Source organism: Sarcophilus harrisii, chromosome 4 (assembly GCF_902635505.1).
Source record: "Sarcophilus harrisii chromosome 4, mSarHar1.11, whole genome shotgun sequence".
Classification (NCBI taxonomy): domain Eukaryota; kingdom Metazoa; phylum Chordata; class Mammalia; order Dasyuromorphia; family Dasyuridae; genus Sarcophilus; species Sarcophilus harrisii.
The window spans coordinates 180,782,816-180,810,383 of NC_045429.1; the positions used below are offsets into that span (position 1 = coordinate 180,782,816).

Here is a 27,568-nt window from a genome sequence, read left to right on the forward strand (position 1 = left end):
GTTGGATCTCCAGCAGCCACTGTCAGGTGGCTCCTGTGTATTCCATGAATTCCAACAAAAAAAGCATTATTGAATTTTGCTTTCTTATCCATTCTGCCACCATTCTCCATTTTATGGGCAAATTCATCCCTCTCATATTGATGAGTATGATTGTTGAGTTTGTATTTCTTGCTATCATATCCTATCAAAAAGCCAAAAAATTTTTTTGGGGAATTGAAATCAGTCATTTGTAGTTATAAGAAGTCTGATCCCAATATTCTCCTTTTTCTCTCCTTGCTCAGCTGAGGCCTAGAAAACTGTTTCTTGCAACATCTCACTTTTTTAAAAAAATCTTTTATAATCATTTTGTTTGTGATTACTCCTTCCCAATTTTCTCCTTTCTTGACTCCACCTCCTCCATGTGTCAGCTCTGTTTCGTGTTTACTGTTAACTACTCTTTTACCTCAAACCTTTCTTTACCCAGCTCAAAGTAAGGCACATATGATTCTCATTTCCCTGACCTTCAGCACAATGTATATATACTTTTTTCCTTGTAACTTTGCAATGGTGAGAAATAGTAAATTCCTCCTCATTCCTTTTCTCATATGTGTCCCCCTCATCTTTTTTATTGTTTTAAAGATCCAAATCCTGAGTTTGTCTTTCTTTGTTCCCTCCTTGAAGAAATATTCTTCCCACCCTTATTATAGTGAGATTTTGAAGTGACAATATATTTCTTCTTTCACTTTTAGAATGTAATGACTTGATCATTATCAACCTTTTAAAGCTGGCAGAACATTCTTATCCTTCTAAGTTTTTCTTGTTGTCTTTGATAACATTTTAGACATTCTAACTTTTATTTTTTAAGAAAATTACTTTGAAGTCATTGATTTTTATTAAACACTCTTTTATTTTTTTCTCTTCCCTTTTGGCATACTCTATTTTGCCTGTTCTTTCCTTTTTCATATTAGTTGCATAATCTTAAGTGATTCTGAGTGAAATTCATTTTTGTGTGACCTGTATCTTCATGGCTTCTAATTTTTTTTTCTTTGACCTGAAAGTAATTATGTTTGACAGTCATAATTTAGAGTATGTCATATTTTATAGTGACATAAATTTTATCTGTAGGGTTTCAGTAGCTCCTAAAAGTTCTTCTATGGTTTTTTTTCTAAGGTTCAGTTTTATTTTATTATAAATTTAAATTTTTTCCCTTCCAGCCTTCCTATTCTCTTCCCATGAATAGGTTAAAAAAAAACCTACAAAAGAAAAATTGAAAGGAAGGAATGAACAAAGGAATGAATAAACATTCTCTAATTTGTATTCTGAATCCGTCAGCTTTATCTATTGATATATACCATGTTTCATCATGTATCTTTTGGAATTATGGTTCGTCATTGTGTTAATGAAGGTTCCCAAGTCTTTCAGAGCTGATTATCTTTATAATATTGCCTTTATGTGTAAATTGTTCTGGGTTCTGCTCACTTCATTTGAAAAACTGATCAGATGGAGAGTAGTTTGGAACTATGCTCAAAAAGTTATCAAACTGTGCATACCCTTTGATCCAGCAGTTACTACTGGGATTATATCCCAAAGAGATTATAAAGAAGGGAAAGGGACCTGTATGTGCATGAATGTTTGTGGCAGCCCTTTTTGTAGTGGCCAGAAACTGGAAACTGAGTGGATGCCCATCAGTTGGAGAATGGCTGAATAAATTGTGGTATATGAATGTTATGGAATATTATTGTTCTGTAAGAAATGACCAACAGGATAATTTCAGAAAGGCCTAGAGAGACTTACATGAACTGATGCTGAGTGAAATGAGCAGGACCAGGAGATCATTATATACTTCAACAATAATACTATATGATGACCAGTTCTTATGGACTTGGCCATCCTCAGCAACGAGATCAACCAAATCATTTCCAATGGAGCAGTAATGAACTGAACCAGCTACGCCCAGAGAAAGAACTCTGGGAGATGACTAAAAACCATTACATTGAATTCCCAATCCCTATATTTATGCCCACCTGCATTTTTGACTTCCTTCACAAGCTAATTGTACAATATTTCAGAGTCTGATTCTTTTTGTACAGCAAAATAATGGTTTGATCATGTATACTTATTGTGTATCTAATTTATATTTTAATATATTTAACATCTACTGGTCATCCTGCCATCTAGGGGAGGGGGTGGGGGGGTAAGAGGAAAAAAATTGGAACAAGAGGTTTGGCAATTGTTAATGCTGTAAAGTTACCCATACATATAACCTGTAAATAAAAGGCTATTAAATAAAAAAAGAAAAAAAAGAAAAACTGATCAGAAAAAGATTATAGGGAACCTCTGTGGCACAATATAGGGAATACGGGGCACAGGACTGTGTGCTGTATGGCAGTTCCATTGTATATTCTCAGTCCTGGGTTGTAGTTCCAAGGCAGAGAGAAATGCTTGCAGGTGTAACAGCATAGGCTTTGGTCATAGTTTCAGTGCAGAGAGGTGTCTTAGTGCTTATGACTGCAAAGGAGCAGGGGACCCTACCTACGTAAGGTCCAGAGCACAGACCAGGAAAACATTGACTATACCAGTCCCCAGATTATAATACTTTGTAAGCCCTGAAAACTCACAAACTTTCAGAAATACCTGTGAAAACAGCACTGCAAAAAAAGCTTGAAGCTTGAGAGAATAACCGTACCTGTTCTCCCTTTCCCCCCAAGTAAGCAAAGTCCAACTTTAACATAAAATTAAAAGTTAAGAAATAGACTGGAGAAATGAGAAAACAACAAAAAAACATGATCACAAAAAGCTATAGTGATGACAGGAAAGCTCAAGATACAAACTCAGAAAAAGACAATAATGTAAAAACATCTACAAGCCAAAGCAGGAGAAAAAAATGGAAATTGGATACAAGCACAATGAGAATTCCTAGAAGAACTAAAGAAAGTCAAAAAGAATGATTTTCAAAATAAGTATGGTAGGGACAAAACTGGGAAAAGAAGTTAGATAAATGCAAGAAAATTATAAGACTCAAAAGTTTGGAAAAAGAGGGGAAAAAATACTGAAGAAAATAATACCTTAGAACAACACAGAATTGATCTAATGTTAAAAGAGGCGCTAAATCCATCTGAACAAAATAAATCCTTAAAAAATAGAATTGATCAAATAGAAAATAAAATCTGTTGATCTTTTTACTTCCTTTTATATGCACTAACTATGCCTATGATAAATATTAAGTTTGAATGACATACTTTTTTCTTTGTAGGCTTGACAGTGACTGCTGTGAAAGATTCTGGGGAATGGAATTTGGAAGCTGGAGCATTAGTCCTTGCAGATGGAGGTCTTTGCTGTATTGATGAGTTTAACAGTCTCAAGGAGCATGATAGAACCAGTATCCATGAAGCAATGGAACAACAGACGATCAGTGTTGCTAAGGCTGGGTAAGATTTTCTTTTTAGCTGATTTGTGGGTTTATTTTGCTTGATTATGCTAATTTATTACAAGGGAGAGTTGTTTTTAATTTTGGAAGTGGGCAGATGGAAATTTAGAAGAATTGCCAAAGAAACAAAGGACCTTTTAAAATGCACGCCAGAGGTGCACATCAGAAGGAAAGTTCAGAGGACAACACAGGCAAATGCAATTGTTTTGAAACTAATATTGAATTTAGTGAATAAACAGATGATATATACTACTATTTGTGGATATATTAAACTACATAATGAGATTCATCGTTTCAAATGTATAAACAATGTCCTGTTTTGTCTCAGTCCCCTTCTGAACTTTCTTTTGTTCTCTTATGTATTTTTGTAAAGTTTCATTGCTGCTCTTCTTTTTTCATCACTATCACTTATTACTCTTACAACTTTTCTCCTTGAAAAGCCTCTGAAAGTAATCATTAAATATACACAAACACAACAAATTGACAATTACTTATGGCTAAGTATATTTTATTCTATACATCTATACTATCTCTTTGGTGTTCTGTAGGCCTGATAGATCATTGAGTTGATTAAGAGGTCATTTTATTGAGAGGTCAGATCATTTTATTTTACAGTGATATAGTCATTGTATAAATTATTCTTATTCTGCTCAATTCAATCTTGATTCCTTTGTGAAAATCCAGATTTCTGTGGATTTCATCCCTTCGTAAAACAAAATTATAATACATTACATTTATATAATCATATTTTTTAAATTGATTTTTAATTCTGAGTTCTCTTCCTTCCTCACCCATTGAAAAAAATGAGAAAAACAAAACTTACTATATATATCTATATACACATCATTTCCTCTATTAGCCATGTCTGAAAATAAAATAAAATATGTTTTTATCTGCACTCTTTGAGTCTGTGTTAGCTCTCTGTCTGAGAGCAGATAGCACATTTCATTATGTGTCCTTTGGAATTGTGGTTGGTCATTGTATCAAAAAAAGTCAGTTATCTTTACAATACTGTTGTTATTGCATAAATTGCTTTCTTGATTCATATCACTTGATTGTGTGTGCAAGTCTTCTCTTTTTTCCCTAAATGATCCCCTTCATCATTTCTTATAATACAATAGTATTCTATCATATTTATATACCATAATTTATTCAGCCATTCCCCAACTGATGAGCATCCAATTTATTTCCATTTGCTTGCTACAACAAAACATATGACTATAAATACTTGTATACATTTCTATCTGTTTCCACTTCTCTCATCTCTTTGGGAGTAGGGAAGTATAGTGGAATCCAGAATCACTGTGTCAGAGGATATTTCCAGGTTAGTCATTTGGGGCATATAACCAGTCAAGTATTTATTAAGCTCTTACTATGTCCTAAGCCCTGTGCAGAGCACTGAGGATACAAAGAGAAACTAATCCTTACCATCAAAGAACTTATGCTCATATTGGGAGACACCTGTGCACCTATGCATACCTGATAATACCACAGAGATGGAAGGTAACTTTGAGGAGAAGGTAGAAGCAGCTGGGGGGCTGAGGAAAGCTCTCCTACAGAATAGTTCCAGAATAGTTGGATCTGTTCATAGCTATTCCAACAATGCACTAGTTTGCCTGAACTCCCACAATCTATTTCACCATTTCCATTTCCTACTTTCATCATCTTTGCCTATGTGCTGAGTATGAGGTAGAATGAAAGTTTCATTGCTCTTATCATTGAGAGGCAATGGGATATAGTAGATAAAGAACCATTCCGAGAACCCCTGAGTTCACATCCTACCTCTGAAACATCTTGGAACCCTTAATAGTCATTAAACTCCTCACTGTTGTAGATAACTCTTTAGGAGTATAAATAGCAGATATAACCTGCATTGGGAGATGGCATTTACTTGGCCTGGATTTCCCTTTACCAATTATATCACATATCTAGAGTTCTTGTCCCTACCTTTTTCTTTTCTTATAAGTAGTAATTTGAATCATTTCTTCATTTGGTTATTGACAGTTTATGCTTCTTTATTTGAAAACAATTTGTTCCTATCCCTTAACCAGTTTTCCACAAGGGAATGACATTTAGTCTTATGTATTTCTACCAATTCTTTGCATATCTTGAAAATCAGATCTGTAGCAGAGAACTTTGTTGCTTCCCATCATATTCTAACTGTATTGGATTTGGGGTGTTTTGTGCAAAACCTTTTCAATTTTATGTGATCAAAATAGCCCATTTTATCTTTTCAAATCACTTCTGACATTTGTTCATGAATTTTTCCCCTAGGTGGGATTTGCTCTCATCTTATAGGGCTAAGGAAGAAACCAGACAAGCCCATTAAAATTGCTTATGCTGCATCACTGCTATTGTCCCCAAGTATTATATGCCAGATTCACAATTTTCTAACTCTTAGCTAGTAAATTCCAGAATGAAAAGAAGTTTCTTCTCAAGACATTGTTATCAGACCAAGCAAATTCAATTCAGTGAGTACTTACTGAATTTTAGAGCCTTATTGTGGTTTTTGTTATTTTTTAAATATTTATATCACCATCGTTATGCCGATTTTTAAAAAATTTTTTTAATTTACTATTGATTGTATGATGATCTTTTAACTTCATAGTGTATGAAGTGCATTGTAGCATAGGAAGAAAAACAATGGCCCTAAGAGTTCCAAAACCTATGGGTCAAATTTTAGTTTTGCTTTAGTTGAATAACTCAATCTTTCCTAGCTGTAATATCCTCTTTCTGCCATAGGGGTAATGACACTTTTGCCCTAGCTGCTTTACAGATTACTATGAGAATTGAATGAGTTAATGTTGAAATGAAGTCCATACATAAATGAATCAATGTTAAGACATTTATTAAGTACTTACTGAAAGCACTGTGCTCTAAGCCCTGGGGATACAAATAAACAAGAAAAATAATCCCTGAGCATTAGGAAGAAAACACACAGAGGAGAATTAGAAAGGGGACAGAACCAGTGAGGAGAGGGGAATGGGGACAGGAGGGGGAAGGAAACAAGCAGAGCAGTATCATTTGGAGGCGGCCACCCAACAGACCCCAGCATCCTGGGACAGAGTCCATAGGTCACTAGGAAGAGAATTGAGAGGATAAGGAAGTGGGCCGGAGTGCAAGTGAAGTTTGAACATGGGCAGAAAGATAAGGAATATATAAGATAAAGGGTACATGACAATGGAACTGTTATTATTGTTAAGTCATATCGGACTCTTTGTGATGCCCTATGTAGGGCTTTCTTGGCAAAAATACTGAAGTGGTTTGCTGTTCCTTTTCCCATGGGTTAAAGCAACAGAGGTTAAGTTACTTTCCTAGGATCACACAGCTAGTGAGTATGTGAGACCAAATTTGAACTCAGGTCTTCTTTATTTTGATTTTTTGAATTATTCAAGAAATAAGTGTAAGATGACTCTATCTGCCTTAATGTTCCATTTTAACAATCCTTGGGATACTGTAGTATTCTTCAAATTCACTAACAGTCACATTTGCAAAAATGATTCTCCAATCTGTTTTTAATGATAAAAGAATGTTCAGCACTCCCCTTTGCACAAACCAAGCATCCAGTACTGTCTATAAGACCTTTATTTTCTTTTGAAATGCAAGAATGTGAACCGTAAATTTATAAATCATTTTTTCTTGTCCTAATATTATAATTTAATTTTCATTAAAACCATAGAAATGGTAGAATCTGTATTTAATTCTCTTCCACCTTAGTTTCCAAGTTCCAAATTAACAATGTTTCCAATGTAATAAAGCATGGTCCATCAGTGAGGACAGATATCTGTTAGAAATAACAAAATTTCCTTGAATTCTATTGCTTGAAGGGATCTTAGAGCCTAGCACCCTCATTTTATACCTAAATCAATTTTCCAGAATATTTCAACTTTCCCAGGTTCACACAACTAAGATAGCTGGAAATAGAACCTAGGACTCACTATACTCTGACTCCTTTTCTTATGACTTTTAAATAAGATTGCTCAGAGCTGTCACCATTACTAAGTAGCAACATAAATAAAATATAGCCAATGGATGTCTCTTTAAAAGAAAAAAAAAACTAGAATTCTTGCATTTAATAAAAATCAACAAATGAACTTCTTTCTAAACCATTCTACCATAAACAAGAATGAGAAGAGTTCTTTGGTTTTTCTTTGTCTGCCCCTTGTATCTCTAGTGTCAGATGTTTTGAGGAAGAAGGCGTACATTATCCCCTTACAGTTGAACTTCAACATATTTCTAAGAAATTTCTGAGAATTAAAGAGGAAGACTTCTTGAACTAAAGAACAAAATCAAAAAATCAGAAACTCTAGTTTGAAAAACCCAATTGCAAAGATACATTAACCATATCAGAATAATGAATGGCATGCCCTTATAGTAATTATGTACCCCACCAAAAGTAAGAAACTGAAAGTGTACAATTATTTGTCTTGTTGAATATATTGATGTCCTTTTTTGAAAGTTTAGAGAGAAACGGCATTTCTATAGCTCCCAGATAATCTAGAGGCATAGGTGTAAAAAGAGGCAAGCAGCTTTGGCTTGCAGCTCTGATAGAGAGCTTTTTATTTTTTCCACATTAACAATGGTTAAAGTTAGCCCTATCCAAAATTTTTGCTTGAAGAACTAGAAATTAAACATTGCTGGAATAAGTTTTTGAGCTTTCACTTTCTGTAGTCTCACATAAGAAAGTAGTGTCAGGATAGTAAAATTTGATGTTGATGTTATGCATCCACCACCATCCCCCCACTTTTTTTGTCCTATTCCGTTCTTTTTTTTAATACTAGCTTTTTATTTTTCCAAATACATACAAAGATAGTTTTCAACATTCACCTCTGCAAAATGTTATGTTCCAAATTTTTCTTCCTCCCTCCTCCCCTCCCTTAGACAGCAAGAAGTCCAATATAGGTTAAACATGTGCAATTCTTCTAAACATATTTCTGTTTTGACATACTGTGCAAGAAAAATTAGATCAAAAGGGAAAAAAATGCTACTCCATTCTTAATCTGTCTACTGCCATTAGTAAGTAGGAGAACATGTTTTTTCATCTTCTCTCTAAGATGGAAAGTTCATAATTCATTCATTATTTAGTTAACAAACATTTATCAAGAGGCTACTGTATACAGTAGTTTGTTCCAGGAATTGGGAGATACAAAATGTAGATATGTCCCTGCCTTCATTGCTTGCAGTATGGTAGAATATAAGACACAAAGACAAATAATGATAATATACAATATTATATTTTTAAGTGCCTTTAAGAGTTGTAAAATAAAGTGCTTTGAGAGGTCCAAAGGAGAAAGTCATTACTATCTTAGAGATCATGGAAGATTTTATGAAGGGGATGACATTTGAGTTGGATTTTTGATAGGAGCTTAACAAATGAAAAGGGGAAAGGAGTATATTTTAGGTTTAGGGAACAGTGTGAGCAAAAGCATGGAGAGTATAGTTTTGTTCTCAAATCAAAGAGTAATTCAGTTTAGATGAAGCATTCCAGGATTTCAGGATTTGTAGTAATGTAGTATCACCAAAAAAGTTTTGATGTTTTAAAGACTGAACTTTGTTTTAGAGAGAAACTGAAAGTGATTAAAAGTACTGTGTAGATTCTCAAATATGACCCACCCTACTTTTTTTCTTCCTTTCAATTTTGGGTACAGTTAATTATCTATCAGCAGTATAGAGTAACACTGGTGAGATGCCCCATCCAAATTGTCAGATTCTAAACGATGCTTAGCCCCCCAGAAAGTCCATGGGTCTTAGAGGCATTGATGAAATTCAGAGGTTTTATCATTTTATAGCATTCTTTATTTTGCTTATGTGCTTAATAATATAAATAATGTGATTCTCTCTTCTTTACTCCCTGGTTATAAAAGCATTTGGATAATTGCATTGCCCAAGAAGGAAGAAAATAGAGCAAGACTTCCAGTTGTTTAATGGGGGGAAAAGTAAATTAAACATCTTCATATCAACCAAAACAATTTTGAGATCTTAATGATATCTCTTGTATTTATTCTTTAATTACCATGTACAAAAAGGCATGCCTATAATCTTGTTTTACTTCCATGACATTGCATTTTCATTTTATTCATCATATCTCTCAAAAATCATAGAAGTATTAGCAGGTCTGAGTTCTGCCATCAGTCTTGAAAAGTTTCCACTACCACAGAAACAGTCAATAAAGGAATGATTCCATTCAATTCAATAAGCAATTTATTAAGCCTCTGCTATGTTAAGATTATGGTATTATGCAAGATACTGGATTGACAAAGGAAAAAACCCCAATCACTGCTCTCAAGAGGTTTATTTCAACTGAGAGAGAATAGTTGGTAGCTTCAGAGTGGGTGGGAACAGACAGAACCAAGACACATTTTACAGATGCCCTGAAGAACAGCTTCAGTAAACAAAACAAAAACATGGAAATAACTAGAAAAGAACAATAGAAAGGCACTGACATGATGAGGAACTCCCTAGAAATCAAACTTTTTTTCTAAGTTGTTGAGCTAACTGGAACATAAAACTAGGGAGGAATGATAGACTTTCCATACAATGGCTAGGAACCAATCCAAAGACTGCAACTTCATGCAGAGAAAGCAGTGTTTTTTGAAGCTGCACCACCAACCATTAGCACTGTCAGCAAAGGACAGTAAAACAAACGAGCATATGTAGGGCATGCTCTGAAGCTGCTGTCTAAACCCCAGCCACTCACATCAGCAAGTCCAGCCCCGAGAGCATCGCTGCTGCTTTTTGCTCTTAGGATTCTAGGGGAAACCGTGAGGGGTTTGGGATTTTTTCCTAGTACTAGAATGCAAAAACTCCTACCAGTGTGTCATGTTTATCAGTTAGTAACTAGCTTTAACTAACTTTTAGAAAGATGTCTTTTCTAAGATAACATAGCATGAGACAGGTAGGAGAGAAGGAGAATAAACTTTTATATAGTATTTACTATGTACTAAGCATCATCATTATATCTTTTATTAAGTACTTGTTATGTGTCAGGCAGGGGCAGCAAAGTGGCGTTATGACTGGCCTGGAGTCAGAAAGACTCAAATCCAGCCTCAGACACTTCCTAGCTCTGTGTCCCTGGGCAAGTCACTTAACCCTGTTTGCCTCGGTTTCCTTATCTGTAAAATGAAGTGGAGAAGAAAATACTGAGAAATCTCAATAGTATCACAAAGAGTCAGACATGATTGAAATAATTGAACAATGCAACATGTGCTGGGCACTGTGTTAAATAATTTACAACTATTTTCTCATTTAATCCTCACAACAACAAATTAAAATTTAAAAAAATTAAAACTTCAAGTTTAAAAAAATTAACGATTTTATTATTCTCTAATGCAGCTTTGATCCTAGTGATTTGACTGCTCCCTCCAAAACATTCATTCTGGACTCATTCATGCCTGCCTGTCTATGCAACTGTCATGTATGGACAAATCTACCATAAGTGGTCCAGCCAATTCAGTGGGTCTCACTTATTTGTATCACCTGGATAGTAAGTGGATGGTGTAGACTGTTTCATACCCTTTGTGCTTACACCTTTCATGGTACCTTACTAAGCTCATAGTAAGTGCTTAATAAATACCTGTAATTGATTGTTGTTGAATGACTGGTATATCATTTTTTCTCCTGTTGTCTTTTTTGGTGGTATCTTTTACCCTACTTCTTCATAATTCCTTATTTATAATGTATTGCAGCCTGTTTACATGCAATGTGTGTTGCTTCTTCATTGCCATTTGGGAGATGTTTTACCACAGTTCTTAGGAAACAGTAGTATTTTGTAACTCACATTTATACAAAATCCCCAGAAGAATATTGTTGTGGAAAAAACTTTTGTTTTAGTCAGAACCTTATGATCTTTAAGAACCATAGAGTTGCTCAAAGGATATCTCATTCTTCTTCTGCTCATCTTCAGGCCCACTTCACTGTCTTTCTAAGATATATGTATCAATAGACAAAGTGAAATCTTTCAAATGATTATGAATCTTGTTTAGGTGGCCTTGCAGTATTTCTGTATTTGATAAGTCTTTACAGTATTAACAAACAGGAACATCTTGAGAGACATAGCATCTGTAAGGAATCCCTCGTCTTTCTTGTCTATGCTTTGAATTTACTCCATGACAATAGCAGAAATCTTTGGCTAGTATGCAACTCTGTTTTATATTTCCTTGATGTTAATAATCAATAATCAATAGAATTACATCTGTTATACTTTCAATAATATAATAATATATATGATACAAATAATAATATACATATACAAGGAATAATAATATTCTGGTATATTTTATATCATATATATTTATATATACTTTGATTTACATCCACAAAAGTGCTTTTTTAATATTCAACAAATAACAAGCATAGGGAGAATTAGCATTCTCTGTATCTTTTAGTTAACCCGTTGTAAAAAGCTATTGTACAAAAGTATGCCTGTTCCGTTCTTATACTGTCATCAAGGAAGTCTTCAATTAGTGTGTAGACTGTCCCATAACAATTGTTTATAGTAATAGCTTTTTATTTTTCAAAGTACATGCAAAGATAGTTTTCAGCATTTACCCTGCAAAACCTTGTGTTTCAGATTTTTCTCCCTCCCTTTCCCCTATTCCCTTCCCCTAGACAGCAAGCAATGTAATATATGCTAAATATATGCAATTCTTCTATACATATTTCCACATTTATCATGCCATAATTTATTAAGCCATTCCCCAGTTGATGGGCATCTATTCATTTTCCAATTCTTTACAACCACAGAAAGCGCTACTACAAAATTTGTAAGAATTTTACAAGAAAAATTGGATCAAAAAGGGGAAAAATGAGAAAGAAAAAAAAATAGCAAGCAAACAACAACAAAAATGAAAATACTATGTTGTGATCCACATTCAGTCCCCATGGTCCTCTTTCTGGATATAGATGGTTTTCTCCATCACAAATCTATTGGAATTGGCCTGAATCACCTCATTGCCTCATAACAATTTTTAAATAGATTTTCAACAACTTGGAGGACTTGGTGAATAGTTTTAGGTTCTGGGACAAGGCCAAAAGTAGGGTTACAGATAGGAAAACAGGAAAATATATGAGTTTTTTAAAAACAGTTTTAGGTAATCCAGGTACATTCATTTTTTACACATTTCCATATGAGTTGGGAGAGAAAAGTCAGAGCAAAAGGGAAAAAACAGAAAGAGGAAAAAAAGGTGAAAACTATGCTTCAAATTAGGAGAACCAGAGATAGTCTACCTCTCAGAACTGTGGAGAAGGAAGGAATTTATGGCCAAAGGAGAACTAGAGAACATTATGAAATGTAAAGTAGATAATTTTGATTATATTAAATTAAAAAGGTTTTGTATAAACAAAATCAATGCAGCCAAGATTAGAAAGGAAGCAGAAAACTGGGGAAAAAATTTTTTTACATCCAATGTTCCTGATAGACTTCATTTCTAAAATATATAGAGAATTGACCCAAATCCCCAATTACTAAATAGTCAAAGGATATGAACAGACAATTTTCAGATGAAGAAATTAAAGCCATCTGTAGTAATATGAAGAAATTCTCTAAATCACTATTGATTTGTAAATTAAGACAACTCTGAGGTATTACTTCATACCTCTCAGTTGGCTAAGATGACAGGAAAGCATAACGATAAATGTAGAAGATGTGGGAAAACTGAGATACTAATATATTGTTGGAGTTGTGAAGTGATCCAGCCAATTTGGAACTGTGTCCAAAAGTCTATCAAACTATGTATGCCCTTTGATGCAACAGTGTCTCTACTGGGCTTATATCATGGAAAAAAAAAAACCAGAAAAGGACTCATTATGTGCAAATATTTTATAGCAGCACTTTCTGTAGTGGTAAAGAATAGGAAAATGAGTGGATGCCCATCAGTTGGGGAATGGTTGAATAAGTTCTGCCATATGAACGTAATGAAATATTATTGTTCTATAAGAAATGATGAGCAGGCTGATTTCAGAAAAACCTGGAATAACTTATATGAACTAATGCTAAGTGAAGTGAGTAGAACTAAGAGAACATTGTACACAGCAATAACAAGATTATGTGATAATCAATTCTCATGGATTTTGCTCTTTTCAACAATGTGGTAATTCAAGGTAATTCCAATAAACTTGTGATGGAAAGAGCCATCTGCATCCAGACAGAGAATTATGGAGACTGAATCTGTCACAGAGTAGTATTTTTCACCTTTGTCATTGTTGTAATACCTAATTTGTTTTTTTTTTTTCATTTTTTCCCTTTTGATCTGATTTTCTTGTGCAGCATGATAATTGTGAAAATATGTTTAGAAGAATTGCACATGTTTCAACCAATATTGGATTATTTGCTGTCTAAAGGGGGGGGGGGATGAAAAAAGAAAAATTTGGAACACAAAGTTTTATAAAGGTGAATGTTGAAAACTGTCTTTGCCTGTATTTTGAAAAGTAAAAAGCTATTATTAAAAAAAAAAAAATAAAAATAAGTTTAAAAGAAAACTATGCTTCAATTCGCATTCAGTCTCCATAGTTGTACCTCTCCATGCAAATGACATTTTCCATCCTAGGTTTATTAGAATTGCATTGGACTACTAAATTGCAGAGAAGAGCTAATTCTATCATAGTTGATCATAATACAGTCTTACTGTTCCTGTGTACAGTGTTTTCCTGGTTCTGCTCATTTCATTTAGGATCAGTTTTTATTTTTGTACATGTGGGTTCTTTTTCTCCTTTTATGATCTCATTCAGATACAGATCCAGTAATAGCATGGCATATGGCTTTTTGTATTTTAATCCCCAGTGTTTAATACAGTGCCTGGAACATAGTAAGCAATTAATAAATATGTTTTCATTTATCCATCTATATTGGTTAATAGTTATCAATATTCTCTTAATCATTTTTATTGGTAATAATATGAACTGGAATTTTCCCCGTCCTTTAGTTATATATTTTTTTCAAATAATTTAAGAATCTCTTGATGTCTTGTAAACTGTATTACCTATTCCACAGTTTTTTTGTTGATAATAGATGTAGTTTAACTGCTTTTCCCCATCTTTGTTTTCTTCAGTGCTATTCTCACTTTTTTTAGATAGCACATCTGGAAATGTGATGTTAGAATCAAAATATTATGGCTCTGATGTTTTCTCCTGGTAAAAAGTTTGTTCCAAATAACGTTACACTTCTTTTCCACCTTTAATGTTTATTATCTTCCAGTTTCATACTTAACTACCCTTGAGATGATTTTGTTTAGTTGAATCTCTTGTCAAACTTTCTATAAACTCATTTCTCCCTCTCCTGTTTCTCACTGTTTTAAGAGGTGGTACTACTATTAATTTTCACCAGCTTTCTCCCTAAAATTTTACAAACGAGTTTATATTTTAAATCGGCATTGCCTAAACCTGTTTTACTTCCTTTGTCAAAGAGGATTATATTTGTTGGCTAAAGGGGTTTCTTTGTTCTCCTTATTATGACAATTGATTTAAATCACTTAAACTTCCTTTGGAAATTATTCAAATCAAAGTTGGCATCCATTTCTCTGTCTGGTTCAAATTTTTTGTGTCAATAATTTGCATACCATGTCTTCTCATTTTCATTCTTTCTATTAGTTTTATTTTTTATTGTTATTCTAATAAATATTTTTCTAACTATGATTTGTAATTGGATTCAGGAATTCACTACATCAATATCATTTTATGTCAAAATATGATCAATTTCATTTTTGTGGTGTTATTTGATGCTCACAATATCTGATTCTACCCTGTCTTCTTCCTAATAAAAGTATTAATAACCTGTAAAAGTGACGTTTTTGTATAAACTAAAAGTTTATGACATTCCTTAATCATATTTTCTAGCACATTTTTCACCGACTTAACCTATTCTCCATCCCTTTTACAGTATGGCTTCATACTACTACATTAAAATGACACTGTTCTTTCTAGTTATTAATTACTCAAATCAATGGTCTTGTCAGTCTTCATTCTTTTTGATATGTCTGCAAGTTTTGGTCACTGTTGACCAACTCCTTCTCCTGGACAATTCTCTCTTCTCTTGCCTTCCATGAAACTCCTTTCTTTTGAATTTCCTGTTACCTGTGTTTATATTTACTTTTGTCATCTTTGCTGTTCCTTAGTCATCCGATTCCTAATTAATAAGTGTAGCTTTTCCTTGTATCCTTTTGCTTTCCTTCTCATTGTTCTCTCACCTGTAATTTCTTCAGCTCTCATGGTTCAGTTATCCTTTCTATGTAGATAATTTAAAAATCTACGAATCTAGTCTGATTTTTTTCCCTGAAGTTACACTGTTTCCTATGAAATCTCTTCATCTTAATATCCTACAATCATCTCAAAATGAATATATCCAAAACAAAATTCATTTATTTTCCCCAAAATTCAGCCCTCGTTCATCTCATTTTTCTTTTGAGGGCCTCTACATCCTAGTTTGCAACCTTGGACTCATTTTAACTTTTCCCCTTTTTTTACCCTGTGTTATTGTTAAGTCTTGTTGAGTTTTCATGCCTGTCATACCTGTCAGACAATTGAAACTACTTTCTCCAAAGTCACAAATAATTTCTTAATTGCCAGATCTAAAAATCTTTTTAAAGTCTACATTCTCATAATAATATTTGACACTTTATCACAACCTTCTCTTGTTCATTCTCTCTTTTCTAGTTTTTGTGACACTGCTCTTTCCCCAGCTTTCATTCTGTTTGTCTGACCACCTTTCCTCAGATTAAATATTAATCTCTACTTTTAGATTTTTTATTAAAGCTCAGAGGAGAAATTAAAGCAGGAAAGGTAGATTTGAGAATCATCAGAAGAGAGATGGTAATTAAATCCATGCTGATAAGATCACTAACCAGGAGAGAGAGAGAGAGAGAGAAGATGAAGAAGAGGAAGAGAGAAGAGAAAGAAAGGTGAGGCGAGGCTCCAGTACAGAACACTGAAGGATACCTACAGTTAGAGGGTTTAATATGAAGGAGAATCCAACAAAGGAGACAGAGAAGGAGCAGATAAGAAGAGGAAACAGGAGAGAGTGGTGAACTCAAAACTTAGAGAGAAAAGAGTATCAAGCAAAAGAGCACTGTTAAAGGCTGTAGAGAGGTTAAGGAGAATGAAGATGGAGAAAAGCTCATTAGATTTATAACTGGATAGCATTAGTAAGTTTGAAGAGAACAATTTTAGTGGAATGATAAGGTGAAAAACCGAATTGTAAGAGAAGAAGTGGAAGCATCTATTGTAGATGGCATTTTCAAGGAGTTTAGCTACAAAAGGCAGAAGCAGTATAGACTGATAGTTAGCTGGGAAGGTAGGTTCAAAGGAGAGTTGTTGTTGTTGTTTTAGGATATAGAAGACATGAACATGTTTGTTAGCAGTAAGCAATGAGCCAGTAGAGAGGGAAGACTGAAAAAAAGTGAAAGAGTAAGGGTGACAAAGTGGGACAATCTTTTGGAGGAGATGGAATGGAATGAAATTGCTTGAACAAGTGGAGGTGTTAGCTTTGATAAGGAAAAAGGCTACTTATAAGGCAGCTAGGTGGTGCATGGATAAGCTGGCCCTCGAGTCACTAGGACCTGAGTTCAAATCTGACCTCAGACACTTACTATGGATACTAGGCAAATCATTTAACTCTGTTTTCCTGTTTCCTCATCTGGAAAATGAGCTAGAGAATAAAATGGTAAATACTCTAGCATCTCTGCCAAGAAAACCAAATGGCACCACAAAGAGTCAAGTACAAGTAATCAATCAAAAAATAGATAAAATCACTTCATGTAAGAATGGGGTAAATGAGGAGAAAGTGATACATAAGTGATGGAAGATGAGTAAGAGAGGAGAAAAGGGAATTCATAGTAAATATGAGGCAAAGTTCTCAGCTGAGAGAATGGGAGGAGGGGAAAGAGACCAAAAAGGTTTGGGAGAGCCACTGTGGAGAATAGGATAGTAAGTTGATAAGGGGGATATTGTAAGATTGCCTATCAGTGTTTAGGGCCCCAGTGAAGTTATGTAACATAAATTTGTAGTGGACCCAGTGAGAAAGGTTGTGTGATTTTCTCCACCTTAGTTCAAGAGGATATGGGTAGGAATATTAATGGTGATGAATGATGGGAATGAGCCAAGGTTGTACCTTGACTGTGATATAATATGAGGGCAGGGATTCATGAGAGGAAGACAGTAAAGAATTGAATTGATTCATGAAGGAGTCAAAATAAGAAGAGAAGACTATTGCAGGGAAAATGGCCTGGGAGAGAATTGAGGGGTCAAGGGATTGGAGGTAATTAGGGTTATGTAAGGGAAGGCAGAGGAAGAAGTAAAAAGCCATCGATTATGGTCAGATAAGGACTTTTCAGAATTCTTGAACATGGAGGGTAATAACAAATTGAGAGTATGACCATCTTTGTGTATAGCTGAAGTGGAGTGAAGGAGTTCAGGGAAGGTAACTAGATTAAAGAATGAGTGGATTGTATGTTTCGAGGAGTACATATATTTAAAATTTATATGACCTCATTTTAAACAGAATTTTTAAATATGATTATACCATTCTTATTTATCTCTTTTAATGTTTTCTGATGTAAATGTCTTTCCTCCAAGCAACATATTTTCTCTTTCTTATAAATAGCTTCTTATAAATGTTACATTAAAAATTAATATATGACCTTCTGGCCAGCAACACTCCTGAATTTTTCCAAATTAGATAAAAATATAATTGGGAAATATTTAACAATAAATAAAATACAATAAAACATAAAAAATTAATGTAATTAATTAAATGTGCTTTACAACTATTGATACTTAATATTATCATGTTAGCAGTTGTCATTCATTCAATTTGGTGATACTCCACCCTTGCTTTTTGAGGTTTAATCGTGGATTTTTCTTGGTACATTCTTCCAGGTCCTTTTTGCCTTTGAAGCAAATTCTTTGGTCTGTAAACAATATAGTCATATTTGTGGGATGTGTGATTTTGAGTTCCAGTTCTAATTTTAAAGACTTTGGTTTGGAGGTTTTGTTTTTGTTTTGTCCAGCATTTCTGACTTTCCTATATTGTGGTTGAAAGCCCAGTGTAATTCTAATTAGTATTTTTTGTAACAAATTTGTTTTTCATTTCTAGATGCTCAGGGAATTTTTTCTTTGTCTCTGAAATTATTTAATTTAACAATTTGGTCACTGTTTATTATTGTTAGGATTTTTCCATGCTGAGACCTTATATATTCTTTCTATTTAAACAATATGTTGTTTGATCTTGACCACTCTGGAAAGTTTTTTCTAATTATTCAAGCATTTTTCCCTTTTTGGATCCTAATTAAACTACTTATAATTTCTGCTTTGTATTCACAATCTGCTACTTTGTGCTGCCTTATCTACTAGCTAAATTTTTAGCTCTTTAAACATCCTGGGCTTGTTTTTCATTTTGTCGCCTATCGAATTCTCTAATTGTTCTTTTAACTCTTTTTGACCTCCTTTTTAAAACTGAATTTCTTTGTTTATTATCCTATTTAACTTTTCATTTGGAATTTTTTCTTTTCTCTACATGGAAAATTTCTTCCACTTACATTTCTGAAGAGATTTTATCCTTTTGACCCCTTACGCTAATGAATTTCCTTCTTGTCTTTAAAAAAATTTACTCTCATTTCTGTATTCAAGGAGATAGGAGTAAGAGGAATAAAACTGGCAAAAATAACATATGTGTGAGCCTTAGATGCTTCTGCAGTATAATTTGCCAGGTTGGAAGCTTTGACCGACTTAGGAGTTAGAGTAATAGAGGATATTTCCTGTGTTCTGTTTGGTGGTGAGAAGAGCGAAACTTTGAAACCTTTTACTTGGCACAGGAACAGGGAACTTCCTCATCTTTAGGGTTCATTGAATCCTTTGCTTTGGGGGTAGGAATGGGAACAAGAAATCTCGTTGCTTTCAACAGATGCAGGAGAAGATAAATGGTATAGCAGAAGAACCAGAACTTCTGCATCCTTCCTCACCAGTGTTAGCTTTTGACAAGGACAGAAAAGCACAATGCTAGGGATGAGGGGGAAGAGTATCTGCTCCTTTTAACCATGGGCATCACTTTTCATAGAGTTGAGGGAGAAAAAGAGGGGAAACTTTCCATTGCTTTGGCATAGGCCATGGTAAGGCAAGGCAGCTTAAGAACTCCCTGGGTCTGGTAAGGCAAGGGGGTCAAGGAAGACAGGATCAGGATTTGGGTCAGTTAGCTAGAATGGTACCCTGGACTCTGTTAGAAAGTGGGGATGAGATTCTTTTCTGGTTGTCTGGAGTCTGCATGTGGATAACAACGACCTTCAAGGTTACTTTAGGAGTAATTAGCACATGAAATGGAAAATAGAGTAAGAGAAAGCCTAAGCAGCTCTTAGTTTTTCAATCCAAACCAGCAGGTAGATGACACTACTTGGAGTCAGTTGGGATAGTAACATACTATGACTGGAGGCATCAGGGTCAGTGCAGGCTCCAGGGTTCCAGGGTAGTAATATAAACCATGGTGTTGTAAGCAGCAGCTTGTTATTATTACAGTAGCAACAGTATATCCCTATCTATTTTTCTTTTTTTTTTTTTCTTTTTCTTTTTTTTTTTTTTTTTTTTTTGAGAGGGAGGGTTGGAAGAGAAAGGGTGAATTTTACTTAAGGGAATTTTGGCATAGCTGGCTTTTCTGGATGTCTATTCTAACATCTATAAAACTTAGTTTTCATTTTTTAATCCAAACTGTAGCTCTCCCTTTTTTAAAGTAAATTTTGTTCATTTATAATTAGTGTTGTATTTGCCATATTTGGCTTTTCTTCTCCTATTTTTATAAAAATAATTGATTATTCACTTTATCAAAAGATAATATAATCTGTACTCTTCTAATCAAAGTTTAACTTGAGCATTCAAAACTAAATTCTTTCCTTATACTATTAACTCTTTAGGTTTCCTTAATTTAGTCGTTTCAGTTCAGTTGTTTCAGTAATGTCCGATTCTTTATAACTCCGTTTTGGGGATTTCCTTCTCCAGCTTATATTATAGACGAGGAAACTGAAGCAAACAGGATTAAGGTTCTTGCCCAACTGAACCCAGTTTGGAAACCAGGAATATGAGTCGTCTTTTTTTTTTCTTTTTTTAAAAATTTTATTATAATTTTTTATTTACAAGATATATCCATGGGTAATTTTTCAATATTGACCCTTGCAAAACCTTCTGTTCCAACTTTTCCCCTCCTTCCTTCCACCTCTCCCCTAGATGGTAGGTAGATCAATACATGTAAAATATGTTAAAGTATATGTTAAACACAATATATGTATGTAGAATATGAGACTTCTTGACCCTAGACCTGGCATCTGTCTACCACATTATCTAGCTACCTTTAAATCTAGACTTTCAAATTAACAAAGATAGAACTTTAATTTGGGATTAACTCTGATCCTTCCCCTCTCCGACTCTATTTTTTTGAAACAACCTTTTGAAAAATTTAATAGTTTAGTCAATACACTACTCTGAAGGTTCTCATTTTTAATTAGCAACGGTAATTCAATTAAAAATGTATGTATTTCACAGAACTTTTTGCCATAGCAAAGTCCTAGAAACAAAGTAGATATCCATTATATGTCAATAGGTATACAACTTGTGGCATTTAAATGAAATGGATTATTACTGTACCACAAGACCAAATATGAAGGATTCAGAGTAACATTTGTTGTTGTAGAGTCAATTCAATTATGTCCAACTCTTCATCGTAAGAGTGATGAACTCATGCAGAATGGAGTAAAGAGAACCAGGAATACATATATATTATAACTCTAACAATGTAAATGACAAAAACAACAAAAAAGAAAATGAATTCTATGCAATTATAATGAGCAAAATTTGCTCTAAAAAAGAGATGAGGAAGTGGGCCTTCTCACCCTCCTTTGCAGAAGTGAGAACTATCAATATGCCATACTGAATATGCTGATGGACTGAGTTGATAAATTTGATTAGTTGTGCCAAATTCCTTGTCTTCTTTCTTTTCTTCTTTCATACAAAGGATACTGTACCTGAATAGAGAAGAGAAGAAGTGGACAGTTATAAATAAAAGTAATATAGAAACAATTTTTTTAAATTTGCAAATTATTTTAAAATAGAATGTATAAATCTTTGAAGATATTTTAAAGTCTAAGTGCCTGGTCTATGTCCATGTCTTGCCGTCATAAGGCATATTAAGTTTGGCATGGAAGACAATTCTGATTTCATGACCCATTCGTCTAAATGTTGTATGTTATATAAGTGCTATGTGATGTCTGCTTTTATTCAGCTTACAGGATTTTGTCTTTGTAATTGTAGTGTTGGTATTTATGAAAAATTTTCAATATCAAGATCCTGTGGGTTTATTCTGCTTTATGTAGCATAACATGTTTTTGATAATTCTGACATTTTCTTGGTCAGTTTCCTGAACTATATATAATAGTCAAGTTTTTTTCCTTTTTTCCAAATTTTCCAGGATGTCAGGAATGCTGAAGTTGCTGTACTTAACTTTTTTAGCTGTGCCAATTATATTTGCATATTTTCTAGTTCTTACAGTAGTTGAGTTATTTCTGGGTTTATTTTTTCACTTTAGCTATGTTATCAAAAATTTTTATTTCTACTATATTAAGTCAGTTTGAGATTGCTTCTATTTTCCCCTATTTACTTTTTTCACAATTTTCTTCCAGTATTTTTTAGCATTCTAACTGTAGTTCCTTCCATAACATTTCACTTTCTAAAAGCTGTTTTCTTAGCTCTTGTAATTTTTTTTTCCAATTAATCTTCTTCCTTGAATTCCTTAAATTGATCACTTAACCATTTGAAGATATCTCTCCCAAGATATTTCTTTTTCTGTCTTCATGGTTGCTTGTACATTTCTTTAGGATTTTTATTGTATATCAGGGGTCCTCAAACTATGGCCTATGGCCAGATGCAGCAGCTGAGGACATTTATCCCCCTCACCCAAGGCTATGAAGTTTCTTTATTTAAAGGCCCACAAAACAAAGTTTTTGTTTTTACTAGTCTGGCCCTCCAACAGTCTGAGGGAGAGTGAACTGGCCCCCTATTTTAAAAGTCTGAGGACCCCTGGTAAATGTTCTTATCCTCTTTGTTCATTTTATTTTGGGCATATTCTTAGTATCTTGTGAGTATTTTTAGCCTTTTTTAATCTTTTTGATGTTTATTGTGGGGGAATTAAAGAAATTGGTTGTCTTTTAATCTCTCACTTTGCCATCTTGACTGGAAATTATTAATTTTCCTGTTTCTTTTGATCACCTTTTTTTTGGTACCAGTTTCCATGTAAAAGAACTTCTCCTATTTAATTTATCCATTCTGCCTGCCAGTCACTCATTTTCAGAATCTGAATCTACTCTTCTTACATTTTAATCTCACTGGTCTGATGTAATGTAGTATTTGCCTGATGTAATGTAGAGTTCTTATTGCTGAATGCTGAGCTCTGAAGTTCAGGTCCCTCCAGGTGTAAGGCTTATCAGAATAGGATAATAATTAATAGTAGGATTAAAAGGATAGTGTAAAGAGGAAAAGATCAATGTGCATATTAAACTCTACAAAGTCAAAATATTCTGAACCTTTCTGACTCCTATTTCATCCTCTGATAAAACGTAATCTTTTCTTAAATCATATTAAAAAATCAAGCAAGTTTTTGCTTTATTAGGGATAAAAAAAATACAAAAGATTCCACAATATGAAGTATTCTTTCCCTGAAAAACCATTATCTTGTCATTCTTAATTCATCATTCATTTCTCTAACTCTATTCTATTTTGCCTTTTTCCAATTTGATTCCTTGAATGCTATCTCATAGGAATAAATTTGGGGAGCAGCTGGAGTAGATAAGAGTACTAAGTCTGAAATCAGAAAGGCTCATTTCCCAAGTTCCAATCTGGCTTTAGACACTTACTAATTGTGTGACCCTGGGCATGTCATATGTTTGTTTTAGTTTCCTTATCTGTAAAATAAGCTAAAGAAGGTAATGGCAAACTACTTCAGAGTCTTTACCAAGAAAACCTCAGAAAGGGATCATGAAGAGTTCACTACTGAAACAAGTGAACAACACTGATATATTCTAATTGACCAATGGCAAAAATTTTATTAGATTTATAGCCTACAATGTAAATCTTCATGGAAGTTGCTTTTTTTTTTTTTTAATTGTTAATCACCAGCTCTCTTAGACTTTAGGACCATCTTTTAGGAATTTCCATATGTTGGAATTACACCATATGTAGAAAATATATACCCTCCATAAATAAGGCCAGCATCATATCTATCAAATTAGTTAATATTTTAAAAGTACTTAATAAATACTTATTCCCCCATCCCTCTTCCACTTTATTGGGTTTTTTTGTTTTTGTTTTTTTTTTTGCTGAGGCAATTGGGGTTAAGTGCCTTGCCCAGGGTCACATAGCTAGGAAGTGTTAAGTGTCTGAGATCAGATTTGAACTCAGATCCTCCTGACTTCAAGGCTGGTGCTCTAACCACTTCACCACCTAGCTGCCCCTACTTTATTGTTTAGAAATGTAATAAGACTTGCTCATTGTCTGAATTATTCATTTAATTGAGTGCAACATTTCACTGTTTGCGTTGTCATACATTTGGGTGAACACTTGGAGAGTTTCTCTAACAGTTGGAACAGAAAGTACAGATGGATAGTGAACTGGACCAAGAGTCAAATAGGATAAGGAAAGTGGGCTAGATTGCCTTTGGGAAGTTGCAGAGCACTTTTTCTGATTCCAAGTTTCTCACAAAAGCAAAAGTCCATCTCTTTGATTTTTCTTTTTACCAGTATTACTACTGTATGCAAATGGACTAGTATTATGGTAAGCTCAAGGGATGAAAGATGACAACCAGAATGTTTCACTAGTGCCTTCTCAATGTAGGGGGGAAATAAAGAAGGCTTTCAGCATTCTCATGGTGAGAGAACATGATCAAAAGTTGCACAGGATTGCCTTGAAAAAAACCACAAACAAAAAAAAGTTGAAAATGGAAACATTTAACCACATACTTATTGCACCTAGTTGTTTAATCTGTTTTATATGATTATAATTCTCTATGGACACAGGTGTACATTTAGCAGTGGTATTATTAAGTATACAGAAAAACAACTGGAAGCTGAGATGTGAAAAATAGTGTGTTGCAGGAAGTAATACCTGGACCAAGAATATCATCCCCCAACAATACTGGAATCTGTACTGATCTCAAACAATCTCCATAATATCATGAATATGACTAGTGTCCCTAATGAAATCCATGGAGACTCTTGTAGCCACTAGATATTTCCCCAGAACCTTGGTACTACATAAAAATAGATCCCATGACTAATTTGCTGCTATCCCAAGAACACACCACTGTAATTGGGATGATTAATCATTCTTCTAGATTGTGTTATCTGATCCCTTGCCCCAAAATCACCTTTTTCTGAAAATAAATTTTTATTGATGTCTTTTGTTTTTTATATCATCATAATTTTTCCCAGAGCTATTCCATATAGCAAATAATATTTTTAAGGAAAAGGAAGAAGAAAAAGAAGAGGAAAAAAATAAGTACAACCTATCAATACCTTAAAAAAGTCTGAAAACATGTGAAATGTACAACATTTGTAAACTCATTTGTAAAAAAAAAAGGGGGGGGAGTGGGTGAGTTGGAAATGCCTTCTCAAATCTCTTTTATTGAGTCATGTTTGTTTCCTATTCTCCGCTATCACAAAAAGTGCTGTTGTAAATATTTTGATGTATATGGGGACTTTCTTCTTAACACTGACTTTCTTGGGATAAAAGCCCAGGAATGGAATCTCTGGGTAAAGAGTATTGCCATTTTATTCATTTTATTTTCATAATTTCAGATTTCTTTCCTAATGATTGCATCAAATCACAGTTCTAACAACAATGCACAAGTGTGCTTACCATTCCATATCCTCTATGTTGACTATTGCTCCAAATTGGCTTCTATTATTTCTATTTAGAAGAAATTCAAAAAAGGTCATTTACACTGGGGTGAAATAGGTGTTCAGCCCAGCTTGGTCAGTGTCTGGGAAAGCCAGTGAGAAGGTTTTAATCATAGCAGATCAGCAACTGAGACCCTCTGTCCTGGTTCAGTAGCAGAACAGACCAATGGGACAGCCTCTAGTCCCATCACAGAAGGCAAATTGCCAGCCTAGAAAACCAGGCTGTTACCCAGAAAGAATAAGTAGGGATACCCCCTGTTGTGAGCAAGGTATCAAACACAAGGGGCTTCTGTGCACAAAGCCAAGGCTCAGAGCTGCACTAGAAGCTTTGGATAGAGATATCTGCTGCACCCCAGGAGCAAAGCTCTACCATAAAAGTCACACCATCAAAGTCACAAAAGAAGGAAGGGGAAGGAAAGAAAATGAGCAAGAAACAGAAAAGAACCTTAACTTAGAAAACTACTATGGTGGAAGAGAACACCAAAACACCAAATTAGATGAGAATAAACTGCCCACATGGGAAATCTCAAAAGGTGATATAAATTGGTCTCAAGCATAAAAAAGCTTCTTGGAAGTGCTCATAAAAGATTTTAATAGGAAAGATAGAAGAAAAATTGGAAAAGAAATGAAAAGTATACAAGAGAGTCAACACCTTGTAAAAGGAAAACAATTCCTTAAAAAATACATTTGGCCAAATGCAAAAAACAAAAAAATGGAAGGAAAAAAACACCTTGAAAAGTAGAAGTCATCAAATGGAGAAAGAACTAGAACTGGCCAAATGGAAGCTAATGACTCTATGAGACATCAAGAATCAATCAAACAAACTAGCAAGAATGAAAAAATGGAAGAAAATATAAACTATCTCACTGGGAAAACAGCATATTCTGGAAGGTGAAGGATCTGGAATTACAACCAAAAATCAAATACCCTGCAAGACTGAACATCATCTTTCAGGGAAGAATATGGATCAATGAAATAAGAGACTTTCCATCACTTCTACTGGGGGAAAAAAAACAGAACTAAACAGAAAGTTTGATTTTCAAACACAGGACTCAAAAGAACCATAGAAAGGTAAACAGGAAAAAAAAATTTATATTATTTAAAGGTTAAACTGTTTACATTCCTAGATGGGAAAATGATACTTTTAACTCTTAAAAACTATATCTTTTATTGGGGCAATTAGAGGGGACATATATGGACAGAGAGTGTGAATATGAATTGACTCTGATGTAGTGGTATTGAAGAAAAATATTAAGGAGTGGAAAACAGATTCTACTGGGAGAAGAAACAAGGGGAGATAAAATGGGGACAATTTAGATTACGAAGAGGCACAAAAGATCTATTCTAATAGAGGAAGAGAAGGGAGAGAAATGAGCATTGTCTGAAGCTTAATCTCATTATTTTTGACTCAAAGTGGGAATAACATTCACTCAGTTGGGTATACAAATTTATCTTACCCTATAAGGAAGGAGAAGAAAGGGGAAAGAAAAGGGAGGGGCTGGTTAGAAGGCAGAAACACTAATAATCCACAACTTTAGCAAAGTTGCTGGTTATAAAATAAACCCACATAAGTCATCAGCATTCTTATATATCACTAACAAAATCCAACAGTCAGAGTTACAAAGAGAAATTCCATTTAAAGTAACTACTGATAATATAAAATATTTAGGAATCTATCTGCCAAGGGAAAATCAGAAACTTTATGAGCAAAATTACAGACCACTTTTCACACAAATTAAGTCTGACCTAACCAATTGGAAAAATATTAAATGCTCTTGGATAGGGCGAGCAAATATAATAAAGATGACAATATTACCTAAACTAATCTATTTATTTAGCGCTATACCAATCATACTCCCAAAAACTATTTTAATGACCTAGAAAAATAACAACAAAGTTCATATGGAAAACAAAGGTCAAGAATTTCAAGGAATTAATGAAAAAAAATCAAATGATGGTGGCTTAGCTGTACCAGATCTAAAATTATATTATAGAGCAGCAGTTACCAAAACTATTTGGTATTGGCTAAGGAATAGATTAGTTGATCAGTGGAATAGATTGGGTTCAAGGGATAAAACAGTCAACAAATATAGCAACCTAGTCTTTGACAAACCCAAAGATCCCAGCTTTTGGGATAAGAACTTACTGTTTGATAAAAATTGCTGGGAAAATTGGAAACTAATATGGCAGAAACTAGGCATTGATCCATACTTAACGCCGTACACCAAGATAAGGTCAAAATGGGTTC

General features: G+C 34.1%; 1 protein-coding gene across 1 annotated transcript in view; it reads left to right on the forward strand.

The window, feature by feature from the left end:
- Window positions 1-27,568, forward strand: part of MCM9 (minichromosome maintenance 9 homologous recombination repair factor) — a 180,440-nt gene that overhangs the window by 113,351 nt on the left and 39,521 nt on the right. The window contains exon 8 of the mRNA XM_031964357.1: window positions 3,233-3,407. Within this exon, the coding sequence (XP_031820217.1) occupies window positions 3,233-3,407 (175 nt within the window). The remainder of the gene's footprint in view (window positions 1-3,232; window positions 3,408-27,568) is intronic.